Here is a 16,915-nt window from a genome sequence, read left to right as displayed (position 1 = left end):
TTGAGACTGAATCTGCTTTGGTCTCACCTTCATCAAAAAGGGGCAGAGGAGCTTCTGGTGCTATTGACCATGGTATCCTTCTGGACCATATCTCACTTAATTGTAAGATGTCAAATACATTTTATCTGTTATTCCACTCCTTTAGGTGCGCCTGCTGATGAAAGGCTACTCTTTCATTAGGGAGAATACTTCTCGAATACTTTCCTTTACGCCACAGAAGACAAGTGAGTGACTGTTTCCTACAATAATTGTACAGCTGTGGGGATGAAGGCACCCTCCCTTCTTCGTGTTCTGAGAGTTGGGTTCTGTGACATGGAGACCATTCAAAGACCTGTTCTAGTTCAGAAGAATGTGTGTATGGGCCTCCCCATGTTTGGCAAGATTACCAATACCATGCAACTTGTCAGTCTTCTAATGCTTATTGGAATAGGAGTACACATCTTGCAAAGGATATAAGAGAATCCTGGGTTTAGTGAAACAGGGGAAAGTGCTCTGACAATTCGGGGGTTATTTGGGGTGGGAGGGCATTAAACCTGGGAAGACTAGAGATGAGGGGCTTGTCACAGACTTGCCTTACTCATTGGGAAAAAATAAAAATAGAATAAGAATGGCATACAAACCATCTCATTGGACTGAGAAATTGTATAAATTTATTACTGCTAAACTCAAGCATTAATGAACCGTTTGAGACCCATAGAAAATAGGATGGAACCCTGTGGGTTTATGTTTTAGTGTGTGGCATTATCTGGTACTAAATGACTCTCTCCCTTCTGCTTTTTCAGACACCGTCCAAGTTCCTAAAGTTTCCCAGTACCTGTATTTCCTCTTTGCTCCCACCCTTATTTACAGAGATGCCTATCCCCGGTAATGTCAATGTAGTTGCTCCATTGTGACTTGGCAATTCTTATAGCCATTGTGATGGTGAGGTTGGACTGGATGCATGCTTCATAATGGAGGGCATAACACACAGGTTAGGAACCTCAAGCCCAGGGGGCAGGTGCAGTCCTCTGCAGTGGAGTGGCATGGTGGGGTCACAGGCACAGTTGCCCTGAGCGCAAAATTGTTATGGATGCAAAAGTTTAACACTTGGGGCAGCCTCAATATAACTGCACATTCTGTTGTTGGGATCCATTGAAAACAGCTTCTCCATTTGAACCAGGAGTGACCTCTCCAGACCACAGAACGACTCTTCTTATGTCTCCTGGGTGATGCGGATAGTATTAGGCAATTGAATGTGTTTCCCTCCCTCCCACGCAACCTCTCCGCACGGCCCCAGGCAACCCACGCTACACCACTGGCCTCTGAGCCTCTCTATCTATTGCACTACCCACTTTTGCCTCTGACCCCATCCACCGCTGGGTCTCTAACTTAACTCATGGTCCTGAATTTCAGTGGGTCTTCTCTGAGTAAAGGTTAGTTGAAGACAACCATTTGTTTCTCTGAATTTTCCCGGAGCAGGCCTAGTAGGATCCAAAATGCATTGGTTTAATGCATATCTCTTTTGAGCACACCAGAGCTTTTAGCTTCTGGTTCCAATGACAGGTGCTGAGTCTGACCATTTTGGCTTTAAGATATTCTACACTTCATGGGTTTTGATGGGTTTTTTATATATAAGGTTCTAGAGTTCCTTTGCAGAAGTTGCTGTGTTATACAGGGTTGTCTTTCTATTTTCCATGGTATTCCACATTCTCCAGTCTCTCCATTCATCCTATTGCCCTCAACTACTCCTTTCCTTCTTTATGCAAAATAACAAACTGATTTAAAAAATAGTAGTGCAGCTGCACATTTAGTAAAACATGCCACTTGAGCAAAATCATAACTAGCAAACAGACTTTCTTACATTAAATATTTGCTGTTCTGGAATAGAAATTGGATTGTGTTTACTGCAGACTACATCAGCTCTGCTATTCTTTTGCACTTATTAGTTGCTTTTATTATGGAAAGTAACTCAAAGTGATTTGCTGTCTAGCAGTTGTTTGTAAAATTCTCGCAAATTGGGTTTCAGTTAATGCCAAGCAAGTTCTTATCTTGATTTAGGTGTAATGACTGTGATCTCCTTTTCTTTTCAGAACTCCTACAATAAGATGGAGCTATGTAGCTACCATGTTTGCAGAGGTTAGATATTTCTGTTCCTTTGGGGATTTCTGTGTTTCTGCAGATAATTATACAGCCTTGAAAGCTGATAAGAGTTACTGGTTCATAAAAATATGTACAAGCCTATCGGACTGCACAAGCCTGTATTAGTTATTTTTATTTTGGCGTTAAGAAATAGAGACAATGCTTTTTGAAAATTTCTGAATTGCATCCTATTCCCTTAGATTTGGATCGCTGAATGAATAATTACCCCTAAACTAATGACAAACATACCTTCCCATTGTAAGATAAATAAAACAGTTTCATTTCTCTGAAGAAAGGATGTAATAGTTCTAAACAACAAGCCTTCCTAAACCGACTTTTAACCGATGTCTGTGTGCTAGTCCTCTTATCATCTGTAAACATTTTCCAGAGTTTAGGAAATTATGAACAGTGCAGCAATCTGTATAGTGTATTTTTATTTTGCCGAGTGGAGCAGATCAGCTAATTTCAAGCACGGTCGTATTTCTCAAATGGAGACGTAGTCCTTCCCTGGGCTGGGCTAGCCGTGCAGTGTCACATATCCTAAAAGTTCAAAGGACAGTCTTGGATAAAAATATAGTCTGTTAATCAGTCTCTACTCGTGGGACCTGCTCCTTGCAGGACAATGAAACCGCTACCACGGCAGCTGCTGTCGGTAAAGCAGGTGTTCCACCTGGGCCCCTCCACATATACACATGCCAGCAGCGCACCTACCCAGGCCTCCCAACTGCTGGCATAGTAATTCTGCACATGGTGGAGCCCACGTGGAATGCCGTTTATCTGAAAGAAGCAGGGACTATCGTAGTGGCACTGAAACCTTTGGTCAGCTGTTGCCTACGGCTGCATATACGCCGCACATTCAAAGCACCTGGCTCCTCCCACAAAGAATCTTGGGAACTGCAGTTTATTAAGGGTGCTGGGAATTAGAGCTCCGGGGGGGGGTGTGTGTGTTAAAGTGCATGTCTGAGGATTCTTTGGGGAATGTCATGTGCGTTAAATGTATGATCTTTACTCAGCTTAGATCTGTGCATATTGGTAACGGATCAGCTTTCTCTCTTACGGATTCCTCCTGTGCCACTTTTATAATCAGGGGCTTTTGTTTTTACTCCTGTCTAGGCCCTTGCATCACTCTTCTATTTGCACTATATAAGTGAACTATACATCTTTCCTACATTTCGGAAATATAGCCGAGAGCCCTTTAATGTTCGAGGGCTGGTCCTTTGCATCTTGAACACCATGCTTCCAAGTGAGTGCTTTTGGGTATCACCCTGGCCCCCTTTAATTCTGGAATTTTTCTAAGCAACAAATAAATAATCAGATACAGTGATGATATTGGCAACAACTGGCAGTGTATGGCCTGTTGGATATATGATCTTAGCTTTGTGGTCCCCTGACATTAACAATTTTTTAAATAATACTTTTATTAAATTTCGGAACATTTTACACATAACATTCCAATGCATTTTTAAAAAGGGATCTCTTTTCTGTTCTTGCCTTCTCAACCCATTTTCTGTGATGTTTTCCTTATCCCCCCCTTTGCTGCAGCCTATTGTCACTCATTTATCATAATCATAACACAATAGGCTCTAATTTTTTCTGTTGCTCTTAGCTGAAAACCTAGCTGTAGTTACATACATAAACAACTTAACCACCCTTTATTGGAATTTCTAACCATATAACCCCTAGTAGAAAGGCTTCAGTGTTTGTTTGTTTGCTTGCTTTTTTGTTTTTGGTAAACTCCTTTTTTATCTTCCTCATGGAGTCCCCCCACCCCCCGAGAGATGGGAAAGTCTGCTTGCTCAGTTCGTGGCCTGAAAACAGAAGCACAACATTATACGTCTTCTATTTATTATATAAAGGTTCAAGCTAACTAATACTTTAGCAAATATGACCAAAGCAACTAAAATACATAGCTTTACATTTACACATTAACAATCTTTAATGATCTTTATTGCTAGGCCCATTCTTATCCTTGCTAGCTTATTTGCTGCCATTTGCCCCTCACAGAGCTTTTGCAGTACAGTATATGTGGCATAAGATCAACAAACTTTTGCCCAACACTGTATTAGCAAATGGCCAAGAGCAAACATCCTCAGATTTTGTCCTAAGCAAGGTCAATCAATACTTTCATTGCTTCTATTTCAAGTGTTTGCTATTCTAGAGCCTTTATGGAAACTTGGGGAGCAATACAGAGGGGGGAGGGCAAGCCATTTCCCCCTCCACATGAAAGAAATAAATTAGCCTGAAATACATGTTTTCTTCATTGCTCCACAGCTACAGTGGTGACATTAATCGTATATTATTTACTCCTTCACTTCTGGCTGAATGCTTTTGCTGAGATGCTGCGCTTTGCTGACAGAATGTTCTACAAGGTAACTGATGTGCAAGGCTCATGATATATATCTCTCTCACTCACACATGCACAAAACACAACACGCAAAGAAGTATTTGCTATCAGTTTTAGAGTGTACCTTGGTTTGTGGAACGCTCCATTTGATAGAAATGTTGCGTGTGTGTGTGTCATTTTGCCATTGATGAGTTTCCTCCTGCCTAGAGAGGTATCAGATACCATCAGTTTTCTGGACAACCTGTTAATACATTCCTTTACCTCTGGTGAAAAAGGGAGCCTGTGCCTTTTTTTCTGTTGACATTCCTGATTCAAAAGCATTTGTTGCTATGGGTTGTGTTACTGGGCTTTTTGGATAGAATTTTAACCTTGCTGTGACTTTTAAACAAATGTAAATAGTTTTGGGTATGGCGTCATGGAAGAAAAGTATGTCCACTCTATAAATAGCAGAACTCACCTGCAGCCTTCTTTTAGTGTTGGCATATACTGGCGCCTTTATTTTATTTATTTTATAATTTTTTTATTGATTTTCACAAAATTATAAACAAAACAAATAAACAAACAAACATGGATCATAATCTTATTAAAATTACACTTATTAACATGGTTAAGTGACTTCCTCGCTTCCCCTTGGTTGAATTTCTATGCACTTCCTTTTAACGGTTTTCCAAATCAAAGTTCTTATGAAATTTAACTAAAACATTAACATCCTTATATCTTTTAATTTTAAAATTAAACATATTGATTTATCACTTAACTTATATGAAATCCTAAGCCAATTAAATATCTGCAAGCTATTTCCAATTAATTTAATTTTACATATTTAACTAAATAATCATTAAATTTTGTCCATTCTTCCTGATCTCCTCCTTCTGGTCGCGGACTCTTCCAGTTAGGTCGGCCAGCTCCGAAAACTCCATCACCTTCATCTGCCATTCTTCCACCGTAGGAAATTCTTGCGTTTTCCACTATTTTGCTAATAAAATTCGAGTGGCAGTTGTGGCATACAAAAATAATTTAACATCTTTCTTGGGCAATTCCAAACCTGTTATTCCAAGAAGAAAGGCCTCTGGTTTCTTTATAAATGTATATTTCAACATTATTTTTTTCAATTCATTATAAATCTTTTCCCAGAAGTCTTTCACCTTGGGACAGCTCCACCACATGTGATAAAAAGTTCCTTCTTTTTCTTTACATCTCCAGCATAAATTATCACAAATATGATATATCTTTGCTAATTTAACAGGGGTCAAATACCATCTATACATCGTTTTCATTATATTCTCCTTTAACATGGTACATGCAGTGAACTTAACCCCTTTCTTCCACAATCTTTCCCAATCCTCCAACATTATATTATGTCCTACATTTCTTGCCCAATCTATCATTACTGATTTAACTTGTTCATCCATTGTATGCCACTCCAACAGTAACTTATACATTTTAGACAGATTTTTTTCCCCAGATAAATTTTTATTATTTTCTTCATATAATCTTTTTAAACTTTTATTGGCAATTTTAATGCCTTATGTATAATGCTCAGAGGTTCTATTTGTCGTCAAGCAGTATATATAGACATGTTGCTAAATAAATGAATAATTCCAAGGGATCATACATATGTGTGTTCTGATCCTGCTGCTGCTGCTTCCGCTTGGGGCCATTAATGATTAGTTTGAGCAGTTTAGAGGACAGTGATAGAAAAGGCCTCTGAATTTCAGCTACCTTCTATATTTCTCTTTTCTGAATGTGGTTTGCAGGTTGCCCCCACCTACATTGAATTACTGTTCATGTAGAGAAAATGTCACATTTGATTTAGCCCTGATCATTTTGGATCTGAGCCTTGGAGACCCAGTGTAGCTACAAATACTGGGACACCAGTGACTTATTCTCAGGGTGGCTGTTTGGGAAGGAGGTGGTTAGGATTTAAATGAGCTCTTGGGGAGTTTCAGTTATACATTGCAACAGTTCACCAGATGTTCACAGAGATTGTATTGCCAATTGCTCTAAAACACTTGAGTAGCAGGAATGCACTTGGCACTTTGATCCTGCAGTCTTAAACACTGACTCTAAGGTCTCTGCTCTTTTTACTTCCCTGATCCTCTCTTGCAGGACTGGTGGAATTCTACATCTTATTCAAGGTATTTCCGAACCATGAATGTGGTGGTGCATGACTGGCTGTATTACTATGCATACAGAGATGTCCTTTGGGTAAGCAACCATCTTTTAATGCACCCCCTTGCTTCAGCTCTAAAAGAAAGCCATTTTTTAAATGGAATGGCAGAGATCTTTACATTCCCCCCACAAAATGATTTTATTAAAGTTTTAATGTAAAGGAGAATTACACAACATGTAAAATACCTAGTCACTTTACCCATACAGAGATCTGACAAAAGGTGGAAAGAGAGAAGCTTGTACTTATGCAGTCTGGTTTGTATCCAGTATTTGGGAAGTCACTTTTTTTTTACCAGTCTACCACCAATTTCACCCCTCTATGCCATATCCCACACTGTTCCAGCTCTCACGTTAAGTGTTTGTGGGGCTCCATTGAGTAAGAGGGATCAGCAAAAACGAGCTGCCCTGCCTTGTGCAAGCAAGAAGTCCTTTTGATAGAGCAAGGCCACCACTGGAGACAACCCTCCCTGTGCAATAAATGTGAATGGGCAATTTAAGGGTGGTTATCACAAGCTGTTCACTATTGTTTTTGAAAATTGGATCTCCTCTGATACATTCACCTATCAGAGAGTCACCCTTCCCCTTGTTTGTCTGTGTTTCTCTCTCACCACCAGTTATTTGGGAAGAAATTCAAAGCAGTCGCTATGCTGTCAGTCTTCATTTTTTCCGCTGTTGTGCATGAATACGTCCTGGCGATGAGCATTGGTTTCTTCTATCCAGTATTATTGTTCTTCTTCATGTGTTTTGGAAGTAAGTACCAAATATAACAGGGGATGCGGGTGGCGCTGTGGTCTAAATCACACAGCCTAGGGCTTGCTGATCAGAAGGTCGGCAGTTCGAATCCCCGCGACGGGGTGAGCTCCCATTGCTCGGTCCCTGCTCCTGCCAACCTAGCCGTTCGAAAGCACATCAAAGTGCAAGTAGATAAATAGGTAAGGTAAACAGCGTTTCTGTGCGCTGCTCTGGTTCGCCAGAAGCGGCTTAGTCATGCTGGCCACATGACCCGGAAGCTGTACACCGGCACCCTCGTCCTATAGAGCAGGATGAGCACGCAACCCCAGAGTCGTCCGTGACTGGACCTAACGGTCAGGGGTCCCTTTAGTTTACCTTACCAAATATACCTTCCGGCAGCAGCAGTTTCTGTAAATTCTGAGGATTAGCTTTGAGTTGCGATCTGTACTTAATGTTCTACGATGCAAGGGGCTTGTGTTGCAGCCTGCCTTACCATTTGCTCCCTCTAAACCTAGAAGCCTCTCCTGACCCTAGTTAAATCTCCATTTTCTGAGACTGATCATGGCCAGAGTAGGAGGGAGGGCTTCCTTGGCTTGGCTGAGGAGTAAGTTCTGATACTGCTCCAAACTGTAATATGCGGCTTTCTCAAAGACTTCTTAATTTTCTTCCGTCAGCGTTTTTCAACTTCATTCTCAGCGACCGTCGGAAAGGCCCCATTTGGACGGTGATCCTGTGGGTTACGCTTGGGCTTGGTACAACTATGATACTTACCCTCTACAGCCTGGAATGGTATGCTTACAAGCACTGCCCTTTGAAAAATGTGAGTATACCACTTGTCATTGGAAATAAGAGGAACAGAGCTGAACTGCTATTCTGGACTATTCATTCAAGGCCTAAGATGTGAACGTAAAATTCGAAAACCAGATTTTTAGAAGGTTGCATTCTGCCCAGAATAGCTACCGTAGAGGTTTCTTTCCTCATTTAATATACAGTGCCAGATCAGCCCACATGCACATGCATAATCCCCTGGGGCTGGTTCTTGGACTGTTGAGGCCTCATAGTAGCTGGAGCCAAGTAGGATTGTAGTTTCAGGATTGCAGACACCTTAGCAATTCTGCTTGACCTGGAAGACCTGCCATTCAGCGAGTTAAAGCGTCTGGGTGAAGCTGACCCAAAGAAAAGCCAATTTGGGGGTCTTACAGGGAAAGGCAAGCCTTTTCCCACCCCCACCCCACTTCTAATTGCCTAGATTGGCTGTTGCAAGTTGGGTGGCCCCCCAGGCTTGAGAGACAGCAAAGTAAAACACTTGGGTTTCATCACTGGCATTTGTTCACATGGCTAACGGATAGCTCTACAGAAGTGAAAGTTCCCAGCATTTCCTGCCTAACATTACTGTTCCTCTTGTGTTTTATAGCCCACTTTCCTTGACTACGTGAAACCGCGTTCCTGGACTTGCCATCTTAAGGTCTGACACCCTTTGGGATATCCCTCCGCGTCAAGGCCAGAAGATGCTTGTCTTTTAAAGAATGACAACAAGTTGGGCTAGCGTGTTAAAACGACTGCAGACTTTTTAAAGGGAAACTGTCTTTAGCTATGGCAAAAGTGGGTGCTGTCTGCTACTAAGGGCTGTATCATTCCCATTTTAACCAGAACCAGTGTCTTCAGGGGTTCCTGCTCTCTAGCTAAGGACCCAAGTGGACCTGATGCTGTTTATGCAGTTAGTTCTTTTGAAAATAAATAGCATCTCTCGAGCCCCAATGTGGATTGGAATTGAGGCAGAGGGCTGAGGAGCTTTAACAATAGGCTGCCAGTTTTGATCAGGGGGATCCCCACAGTTCTATGTGAGACAGCCTTGGGTGGGTGGTGTGCTTAGAGCTACAGAAGGAGGGACTGTGTCATTGTGAAAAACAATGCCCCTATATTGCTGACTGCTCACTGTGTAGTCTATAATCTGGAGCTTTTCCTTCAGCCGCCCTAAAGTGCATTTCTGACATGTTCTAAGATTGCAAAGGAGTGGGTGCTATATACTAGCGTAGGCACATAGGGGAAATGCAAGTTTTTTGTGTTCTTGAGCTGCTGTCCTTTGTATTGTCCTAAATTTGGTGCCCTAGTAAATTCTAGGTGCTGGAGGCTTTTCTCATGTCATCTAACTGCAGCAAAAATTAAAAAGAAACTTAATTCTGATTTATACTGCAGAAAACAGCTTAAGTGTGCTAATTTTAATCAGTACTTTGATATGACCCAAGTGTATTGCCATTTAGCTAAGCCATGCGTTCCAGGTTTATTTGACTAAGGTGGGTGTGTCATTGATAATTTTTGTGGATTTGGGGGGAAGTGCCACCTGGATTGAATATTATGAACAGTAGTTTCAAGATGCCAACCGTCAAGTACAGTATTTAATCTAGTTCAAAACTTAAAAATGCACTGAAACAGTATCCACTTTGGGAGAAAGATGAGGAAATACGAGCATCTGAATTTCGATCAACATCCTGTGTAAGCTCTGAAGGAGTCTGATAAGTACGCTTAACAAACACACTGTTTTTAGAGAGTACTCACTTGCAGGTTCTAGATCGAGGTGTGAGGGAGATTTCTGTTCCTAGAACATTACAAACTATATGTGCAGATTGTCGTATTGCTAAATCAGTGTTAACATGGTCGACTCATCCATTCCAAAAAGCTTTTTGCTTTTGTTTTTAAATTGCCTATGATGGCACTGTAATTGTCATTATAAGATGGCCGGGATCCACCCAAAGAATTTTCATCGCATTGTGTCCTTTTCTGCTGCTTGTTTAAAGAGAAACACCCCTCCCCACAAACCTCCATCTTCAGAATATAATTTGAGAATTTTATCAAATAAATCCTGTTGTCTTTGGGAAATATGTGTACTTTTTTCTAAGGGGGACGTGTGGGAAGATCAGTATACTAATTGTAATCAACCTCATGCTTTGGGACTGAATCTGTGAATGTGAATGGGCACAACATGGTTGCAGATCTCTTGCGAATGATCTACACAACTGATTGTAAGGAGGCATCCTCTTAACCTGGGAGGTGCTGGATTGCAAGGCTGTAGTTTTCCTCTTTCTCAGAGTGAGCAATGGGAAAATTTTCTTGCACAGATGGTGGTGAGAAGAGGACAAACTGTACCTGACACCGGAATGGTCTTCCCAAGCCTCACTTGCATCTTTTGTAATATGGAGAACATTGTGGGTCAGGGAAGGTTGTTGATGGTGGGATGTAGAATTGTTAACCGATTCCAAAATGTATCGAACTGTCTGTTGTGACCTATTCTGTTACTTGCAAGGGATTATGTGATCTATACTGTACTACAGAAATTGAAATATATTTTGCTATCCATGACACTTGTCTGCCTGCATTCATTTCAGCCTTGATATACTGCACCTAGACAATGAACTGGTTGAAAGTGTGGTTGGGGGGTGGGCTATGGTGAAAAGGGTTAAAGATAACCCGCTGATAATTTTTGCAGGTTTCAAGGGTGAGGTGAATAGCAGACATCAGGGCAAAACCCTGGCGTGTCCTCCAATGTTGCTATCCCTACACTGCAGTTTGGGGGACAGGGTGGGGCAGAGCCCTGGAGGACCCAGCAATACCCCGTGTTTTATCCCTATTGTGCTTGGAGGGCAGGAGGGGCCCACAAGCAACCCGGGTCATGCTCTCTGCCTTGTCAAATGCAGGAAGGGGGCAAGACCGGGCCTTTTTCCTGCTGGAACTCCCCAGAACTCAGTTCTGGCACCTCTCCAAGACATAGCAGTCAACTTTTCCCTTTTCTTGCGAGGAATCCTATGTGGAATAAGGGAATTTCCCTTAAAAAACGGGAAACGTTGGCAGCTATACTCCAAGGGGCACCATGGCCAATTCTAAGGGAAGGAAGAAGGCGATCAGAAAAATATCCCTGGGCAAGACTCACATAATTACAACTGGCAGACATCAAGACTGGCATCTGTTCGATCTTAGTAAAAGCAACCACAACTGCTCAATAGGCAGGTCTCAGGGAAGATTTTCCACTGCATGCTGCAGTTATGGCATTTTGTTGTTGTTTAGTCGTTCAGTCATGTCCGACTCTTCGTGACCCCATGGACCAGAGCACGCCAGGCACTCCTGTCTTCCATTGCCTCCCGCAGTTTGGTCAGACTCATGCTGGTAGCTTCCAGAACACCATCCAACCATCTCATCCTCTGTCGTCCCCTTCTCCTTGTGCCCTCCATCTTTCCCAACATCAGGGTCTTTTCCAGGGAGTCTTCTCTTCTCATGAGGTGGCCAAAGTCTTGGAGCCTCAGCTTCAGGATCTGTCCTTCCAGTGAGCACTCAGGGCTGATTTCCTTAAGAATGGATAGGTTTGATCTTCTTGCAGTCCATGGGACTCTCAAGAGTCTCCTCCAGCACCATAATTCAAAAGCGTCAATTCTTCGGCGATCAGCCTTCTTTATGGTCCAGCTCTCACTTCCATACATCACTCCTGGGAAAACCATGGCTTTCACTACATGAAACTTTCCACTGCATGCTGCAGTTATGGCATGACCCCTCATAAATCAGGGGACCGCAGGCGAGTGTGGGGTTGTGACATTGAGTAGGGTAAGGCGTGGGGCTGCAGCGGGAGCGATCTCCAGCCCCTCCGATCCCAGAAAGGGCCGCCCCGCCTTCCTTAAGTCGCATTCACAGCCACGGGCTCTACTGACCGGCGAGGGGACACAAAGCACTTTCTCAATTGGGTTTTACTATTCGTGCCATGGCTGTCCACTTCCCCCTTTTTTCAAGGGAAACCCCCTTATTCTGAATAGGATTCCTCGCCAGAAAAGGGAAACGTTGGCAGCTCTGCTTTGACTCAGTCAATATAAAAGGGACCCCTCCCTCTGGGCGCGTGTCCTTGGCCTGGAGGGGAGGCGGACACGTCACTGCCCCTCCCTTCCTCCTCTCTCTTTGGGCGCAAGCGCGGCGGACCGGCCTTTTCTGGCGCGCATGCTCCGTTGCTTCTTAGGGCAAGGACCCTTCCCGGTTCCCCTCGCCGTTGTCAAGGCGTCTAACTCGGTGCCTTAAAACAAAACAAAACAACCTTTCTAAAATGGGGCGCGTGAGAGAGAAGCGGGCGGATAGCGGGGGTGAAAGCAGGGAGCGCCTGGCGCAAGTTCTGGGCGGAAGCGGCCTCTGCCCTGTCAGGCGCTGCGAGGGACGCCTGCCCTCAGGGGCGCGCGCGGTTCCCATGGCAACAGACGCCGACGGGAAGCGCGCGGAGAGAGGTAAAGGGAGGCGCCGCTTCTCCTCGGCTTCTCCCCCCGAGATGCTGCCGGGCGGGGGGGGGGGCGAGGCCAGTTCCCGGCGAGGCTTCTAGTCCTCATGGAAGGGGGCGAGGGAAGGGAGGAGGGGAGCTGCCCGGGAGGCCATTCACACGTGCCCCGTTCCCCCTCAGGACAGCGGGGTCGCCATGCAGCGGGCGGACTGAGCCTCCGGCAGCCCCGAGGCCACGAAGCTTCTGCGGAGGTGAGAGCGGAGAACGGGGGTCAGGACCGGATCCAGAGCACGTCGGAAGGCAGCAGACCAGCCGAAGTGGCCCGCCTGGGTCGGGAGTGCAGAACCAGGGGCCGGGGGCCAGACTCCCCACTCTGCTCAGCCCTGGCCAGGGAGGAAGGGAGAGGCAGCCCCAAAAACCTCCCCATCCCTGGCAGAAGGAAAGGGACTGTCTGGGGAAACGGGGCTCTGTGGGTTCTACTCGGGTGTATTCTAAAAGCAAAACACAGAGCACTAAAATAGAAACAAAACGGTCCCACCAAATGTCCTCACACTATTCCCTATTCTTCAGTGCTCCCTCCTCTTGCCGTTTTCACAAATCTACTGACCATTTCAAAACAGATACATGTATCTTAAGACAGGATTCATGCCTCTCTCTACTCAGTTTTACAGGGAAAGGGTGGTCTGAAACGGAGTATATCTTGACGGCAAGTGACACTCTAATTCAGGAGTCCAACTTCTTCCTTGTAAATGGGTTAACGGCCACAGATGGAGCAGCTTGCAGTGCAAGCAGAAATGTAGGAACACATTGTGTGCCTCCTGCAATTTATATCCTTTCCCCCATGCTAGCATACCTTTAAACCAAGGCTGAAATCGAATCACGTCCATCACAGTCATACAGTCCAACCATGTGGGTTATATATCCCTTCCAGATATATGCAGCAGCCAACCATCTGAGTCAGTGAGCAAGCTAGCCAAAATCAACATTTCGTCATGTCTGCAAACAAAGGACTCACTCCTGTGCCACCATCTACTTCAAAGCAAGAAAACAAAAAACTGAGAGATGCTTCTTCCTTAGTATCTGTCAGCAAGGATAGTAACGGTAAATCTCGCAGCAGGTTGTTCAGTAACGTATAGCTGCAGCCAGGGTTGAGTTTTCTTGACTGCCTCTGTCTGCAGTTTTGGATTCCTGAAAGTACTGTGATATATTTGTAGGAGTAGGGCCGTTTCTATTTGGTTCAGTTCAAGCACATTTTGGGCATAACAAGGTACGCGGTTGTTGCCATCTGAAGCAGTTTACAGAAATAAAACAAAACTGCAGTTGGATGCAATGCTTGAGGTGGAGTCACAAAGCAATGGGCGCTGAGGAAATACAGAGTTTCTAGAATAAAATTGCTTCCTTGAGAAAAGCCGCACAAATTTTGCAGATTAAAAACTGATATAATTTGGGGAAGGGCTGTAGCTAGGTAGACCATCTGCCCTGCATGCAGAAGAACCCAGGCTCTCTCCCTGGCATCTCCCTGGCAATGCTACCTGCCTGAAATCCTGGAGAGCTGCTGCCAGTCCGAGAAAACAGTATCAGCTAGATGGCCCACTGTATCTGACTTAGTATAAGGCACCTTCCTATGTCCCTATGATAGGTTTGAAAAGCTCTCAGTCTCCACTGGTCCCATATCAAATTTTCTTTAAATCTTGAGTGAATTTTCTCTCCCCCTGTTTCATTTGCTAGTCTGGGATTTTATAAGGGTCTGCCTTACTCGCACCTTAGCATTTCTCGGTAAGGTAAAGGTACCCCTGCCCGTACGGGCCAGTCTTGACAGACTCTAGGGTTGTGCGCCCATCTCACTCAAAGAGGCCGGGGGCCAGCGCTGTCCGGAGACACTTCCGGGTCACGTGGCCAGCGTGACGAAGCTGCTCTGGCTAGCCAGAGCCGCACACGGAAACGCCGTTTACCTTCCCACTAGTAAGCGGTCCCTATTTATCTACTTGCACCCAGGGGTGCTTTCGAACTGCTAGGTTGGCAGGCGCTGGGACCGAACAGCGGGAGTGCACCCCGCCGCGGGGATTCGAACCACCGACCTTTCGATCGGCAAGCCCTAGGTGCTGAGGCTTTTACCCACAGCGCCACCCGCGTCCCCACATTTCTCGGTAGGAATGAACAAAAAGGCAAAAAATCTTGAGAAGAGTGATGTACTTTCAGGGTGTGTTTGCGTGTGATGGTTTAACTAAAACCATGATTGCATGTGAACTAGGAGCCAGTGGTTACTAGCTAAACAAGGCAACCTTGTGAGAATTAATATTTGTGCTATGGATTTGCTGTTATTGTTCTGCCTCTGCATGTAGATCCATCGTTTCACAAAGACTTGGATGGGTTGAAAATTATAGGCACACACAGAGAAGATTGGTCAACAAGGAGAGTGGAGAGTGGAAACCAAGAGGGCAGCGGGCAGCCCTGGCAATTGCTCCACCATTCCCTGCCAGCTTATCAGGCAGCGTTGGGAAGGGTGCCTTTCTTCTTATCTAAAAAGCACAGACAGTTTGGCAGCAGGTGTGCTGCTGAGCCTGCATGCTTGGCTGGAGCCAGTTCGGGTGATGCTTAGCTGAACAGAGAATCTATTGTTGCACAACATTTTGAAATGCGGAAAATAAATAAAACGGAATCCTTTCCTCAGAACATCTGGCAACTTGTGGTGGTGTTGGGAGGGTGCAGAATGATGACAGTGGCAAAGAAGAGGGGACCGTTGTGCACTGGCAATGGAGGGTCTATGGTAGCATGGGCAGTGCTTTGCCCGGGTCCTCTCAGTCCTGCCACATGGCTCTTTTCAGTGCATAGATGTTGCAGTTTGAGCAAAGAATGGAAATTAAACGCATATCACAATGTATCATGTGAGTCTTTGAGTGCTCCAAGCACCTTTTAAAAATTCTGAGTATCGTGTACCTGTAAAGCAGAGCTTTCCAAACTAGTCATGTTGGCGACACATTTTTTTAGACATGCACCATTTCATGACACAGTAATTCAGTTTTACTAGCAAACCAGAGGTTAAACTGACCCCTTTCCAGCCCCGGGAGGAGCGCGGGGACTGTTCACATGACACACTTCAACGGACACACTAACGTGTTGCGACACACAGTTTGGGAAGCTCTGCGGTAAAGTAAGAACTCTGCGAATGTAACATGGCCGTAGCCAGGATTTATTTTAGGGTGGCAGTCTTTATGTGGGGGGCAGGTAGAACTGAGTTATCTGTGATGCCATTGATCAGTTAGTTAAGTATATTTATTTATTTACTTGATGGGGGGGTGCAGTTGCACTCCCCTGCACCCCCTGGCTACGCCCATGGTATGTAAGTGGATATTTTCTGTGTTGCTGTTGCTTCTTTCCTCCTTTAGCAATGCTCCTACTAAACAGTTACAGCAGGGGCTTCTGTAACTTTATTCAAATTAGGGATTAATACGGATTTTTAATGTTATTCTTGAGCACTAACATGAAATGTGTGTGACAGAATTGTCAGCTTTAATGGGTTTTTTTTTGGGGGGGGGTAGAGTTAATCTGCTGCCACCACCAAATATTAACAGTTACTCTTGCTGTTTCTTTCTTTTTTCTAGAACTCCCTCAGTTAAGAGACAAGTCAGCTGCATTAGACAGTTCAAAGCCTCTTCCCACATCTTTACAGCGTGATTTCATCCCAGAAGAGATCTTCGTTGCACTGACCTCTGCTGCCAACCCAATCCCCTGTCCCAGTGTTTTAAGACCCCCCAAGAAAACAAAAAGTATAAAAGACTTTCAGGTGCATAAGTTCATTTCCAGTCTATGAATATTTGCTTTTTAAATACAAAATTTGCCACAAAACCCACTTGCTATAGATGTCTGCCGGTGACTGCGAATTATGCCAGGTGCACATAGACATCAGTATTTTAGGGCAACACTTTGCAAGAGGGAGCATTATTTGGAACATGGCGGCATGAGAAATGCTTCAGAACCTGAAGTTCACTGAATGGTGGGGAAGGCAAGAGACAGTAGTTGGGCCAAAGAATTGGCACTGTAAGGCAACTTAGAGTTTTATTAAGGAGATTTTAGTACTTCCGCTTTTGTTGCTTATCATACATATCACAAACTACTTTCAGCAACAGAAACTTTTGAGATTGGTTTAGTAAGAAACAAATAAACATGCTTTGGGCATGTTGTTTAAATAAAGAAGTAAAGGTAAAGGGACCCCTGACCATTAGGTCCAGTCGTGACCGACTCTGGGGTTGCGCGCTCATCTCGCTCTATAGGCTGAGGGAGCCGGCGTTTGTCCGCAGACAGTTTCC

At 44.4% G+C, this 16,915-nt stretch overlaps 2 protein-coding genes across 10 annotated transcripts in view; both read left to right on the top strand.

The window, feature by feature from the left end:
- LOC310680087 (sterol O-acyltransferase 1-like) overlaps nt 1-10,723 on the top strand; it is a 30,017-nt gene extending 19,294 nt beyond the window's left edge. Inside the window, exons 8-16 of the mRNA XM_083446347.1 lie at nt 146-224; nt 783-864; nt 2,070-2,115; nt 3,232-3,361; nt 4,390-4,487; nt 6,572-6,670; nt 7,249-7,384; nt 8,041-8,186; nt 8,781-10,723. Coding sequence (XP_083302473.1) covers nt 146-224; nt 783-864; nt 2,070-2,115; nt 3,232-3,361; nt 4,390-4,487; nt 6,572-6,670; nt 7,249-7,384; nt 8,041-8,186; nt 8,781-8,837 — 873 coding nt within the window. The 3' untranslated portion in view covers nt 8,838-10,723. The remainder of the gene's footprint in view (nt 1-145; nt 225-782; nt 865-2,069; nt 2,116-3,231; nt 3,362-4,389; nt 4,488-6,571; nt 6,671-7,248; nt 7,385-8,040; nt 8,187-8,780) is intronic.
- Nucleotides 10,724-12,305: 1,582 nt separating this feature from the next.
- Nucleotides 12,306-16,915, top strand: part of AXDND1 (axonemal dynein light chain domain containing 1) — a 44,603-nt gene continuing 39,993 nt past the window's right edge. For 2 of the 9 annotated variants that reach the window (XM_083446301.1, XM_083446293.1), the window contains exons 1-4: nt 12,306-12,618; nt 12,789-12,859; nt 13,540-13,709; nt 16,211-16,392. In XM_083446301.1, the coding sequence (XP_083302427.1) occupies nt 13,601-13,709; nt 16,211-16,392 (291 nt within the window). In that variant the 5' untranslated portion in view covers nt 12,306-12,618; nt 12,789-12,859; nt 13,540-13,600. Of the gene's footprint in view, nt 12,687-12,715; nt 12,920-12,957; nt 13,405-13,539; nt 13,710-16,210; nt 16,393-16,915 lie in introns of those variants that run through there. The other 7 variants (XM_083446298.1, XM_083446297.1, XM_083446294.1 and 4 more) reach the window with 7 other exon arrangements.

Source organism: Podarcis tiliguerta (assembly GCF_965153285.1).
Source record: "Podarcis tiliguerta genome assembly, chromosome: 6".
Classification (NCBI taxonomy): domain Eukaryota; kingdom Metazoa; phylum Chordata; class Lepidosauria; order Squamata; family Lacertidae; genus Podarcis; species Podarcis tiliguerta.
Note: the sequence above shows the minus strand (reverse complement) of the source record. Positions and strands in the feature narration are given on the sequence as shown.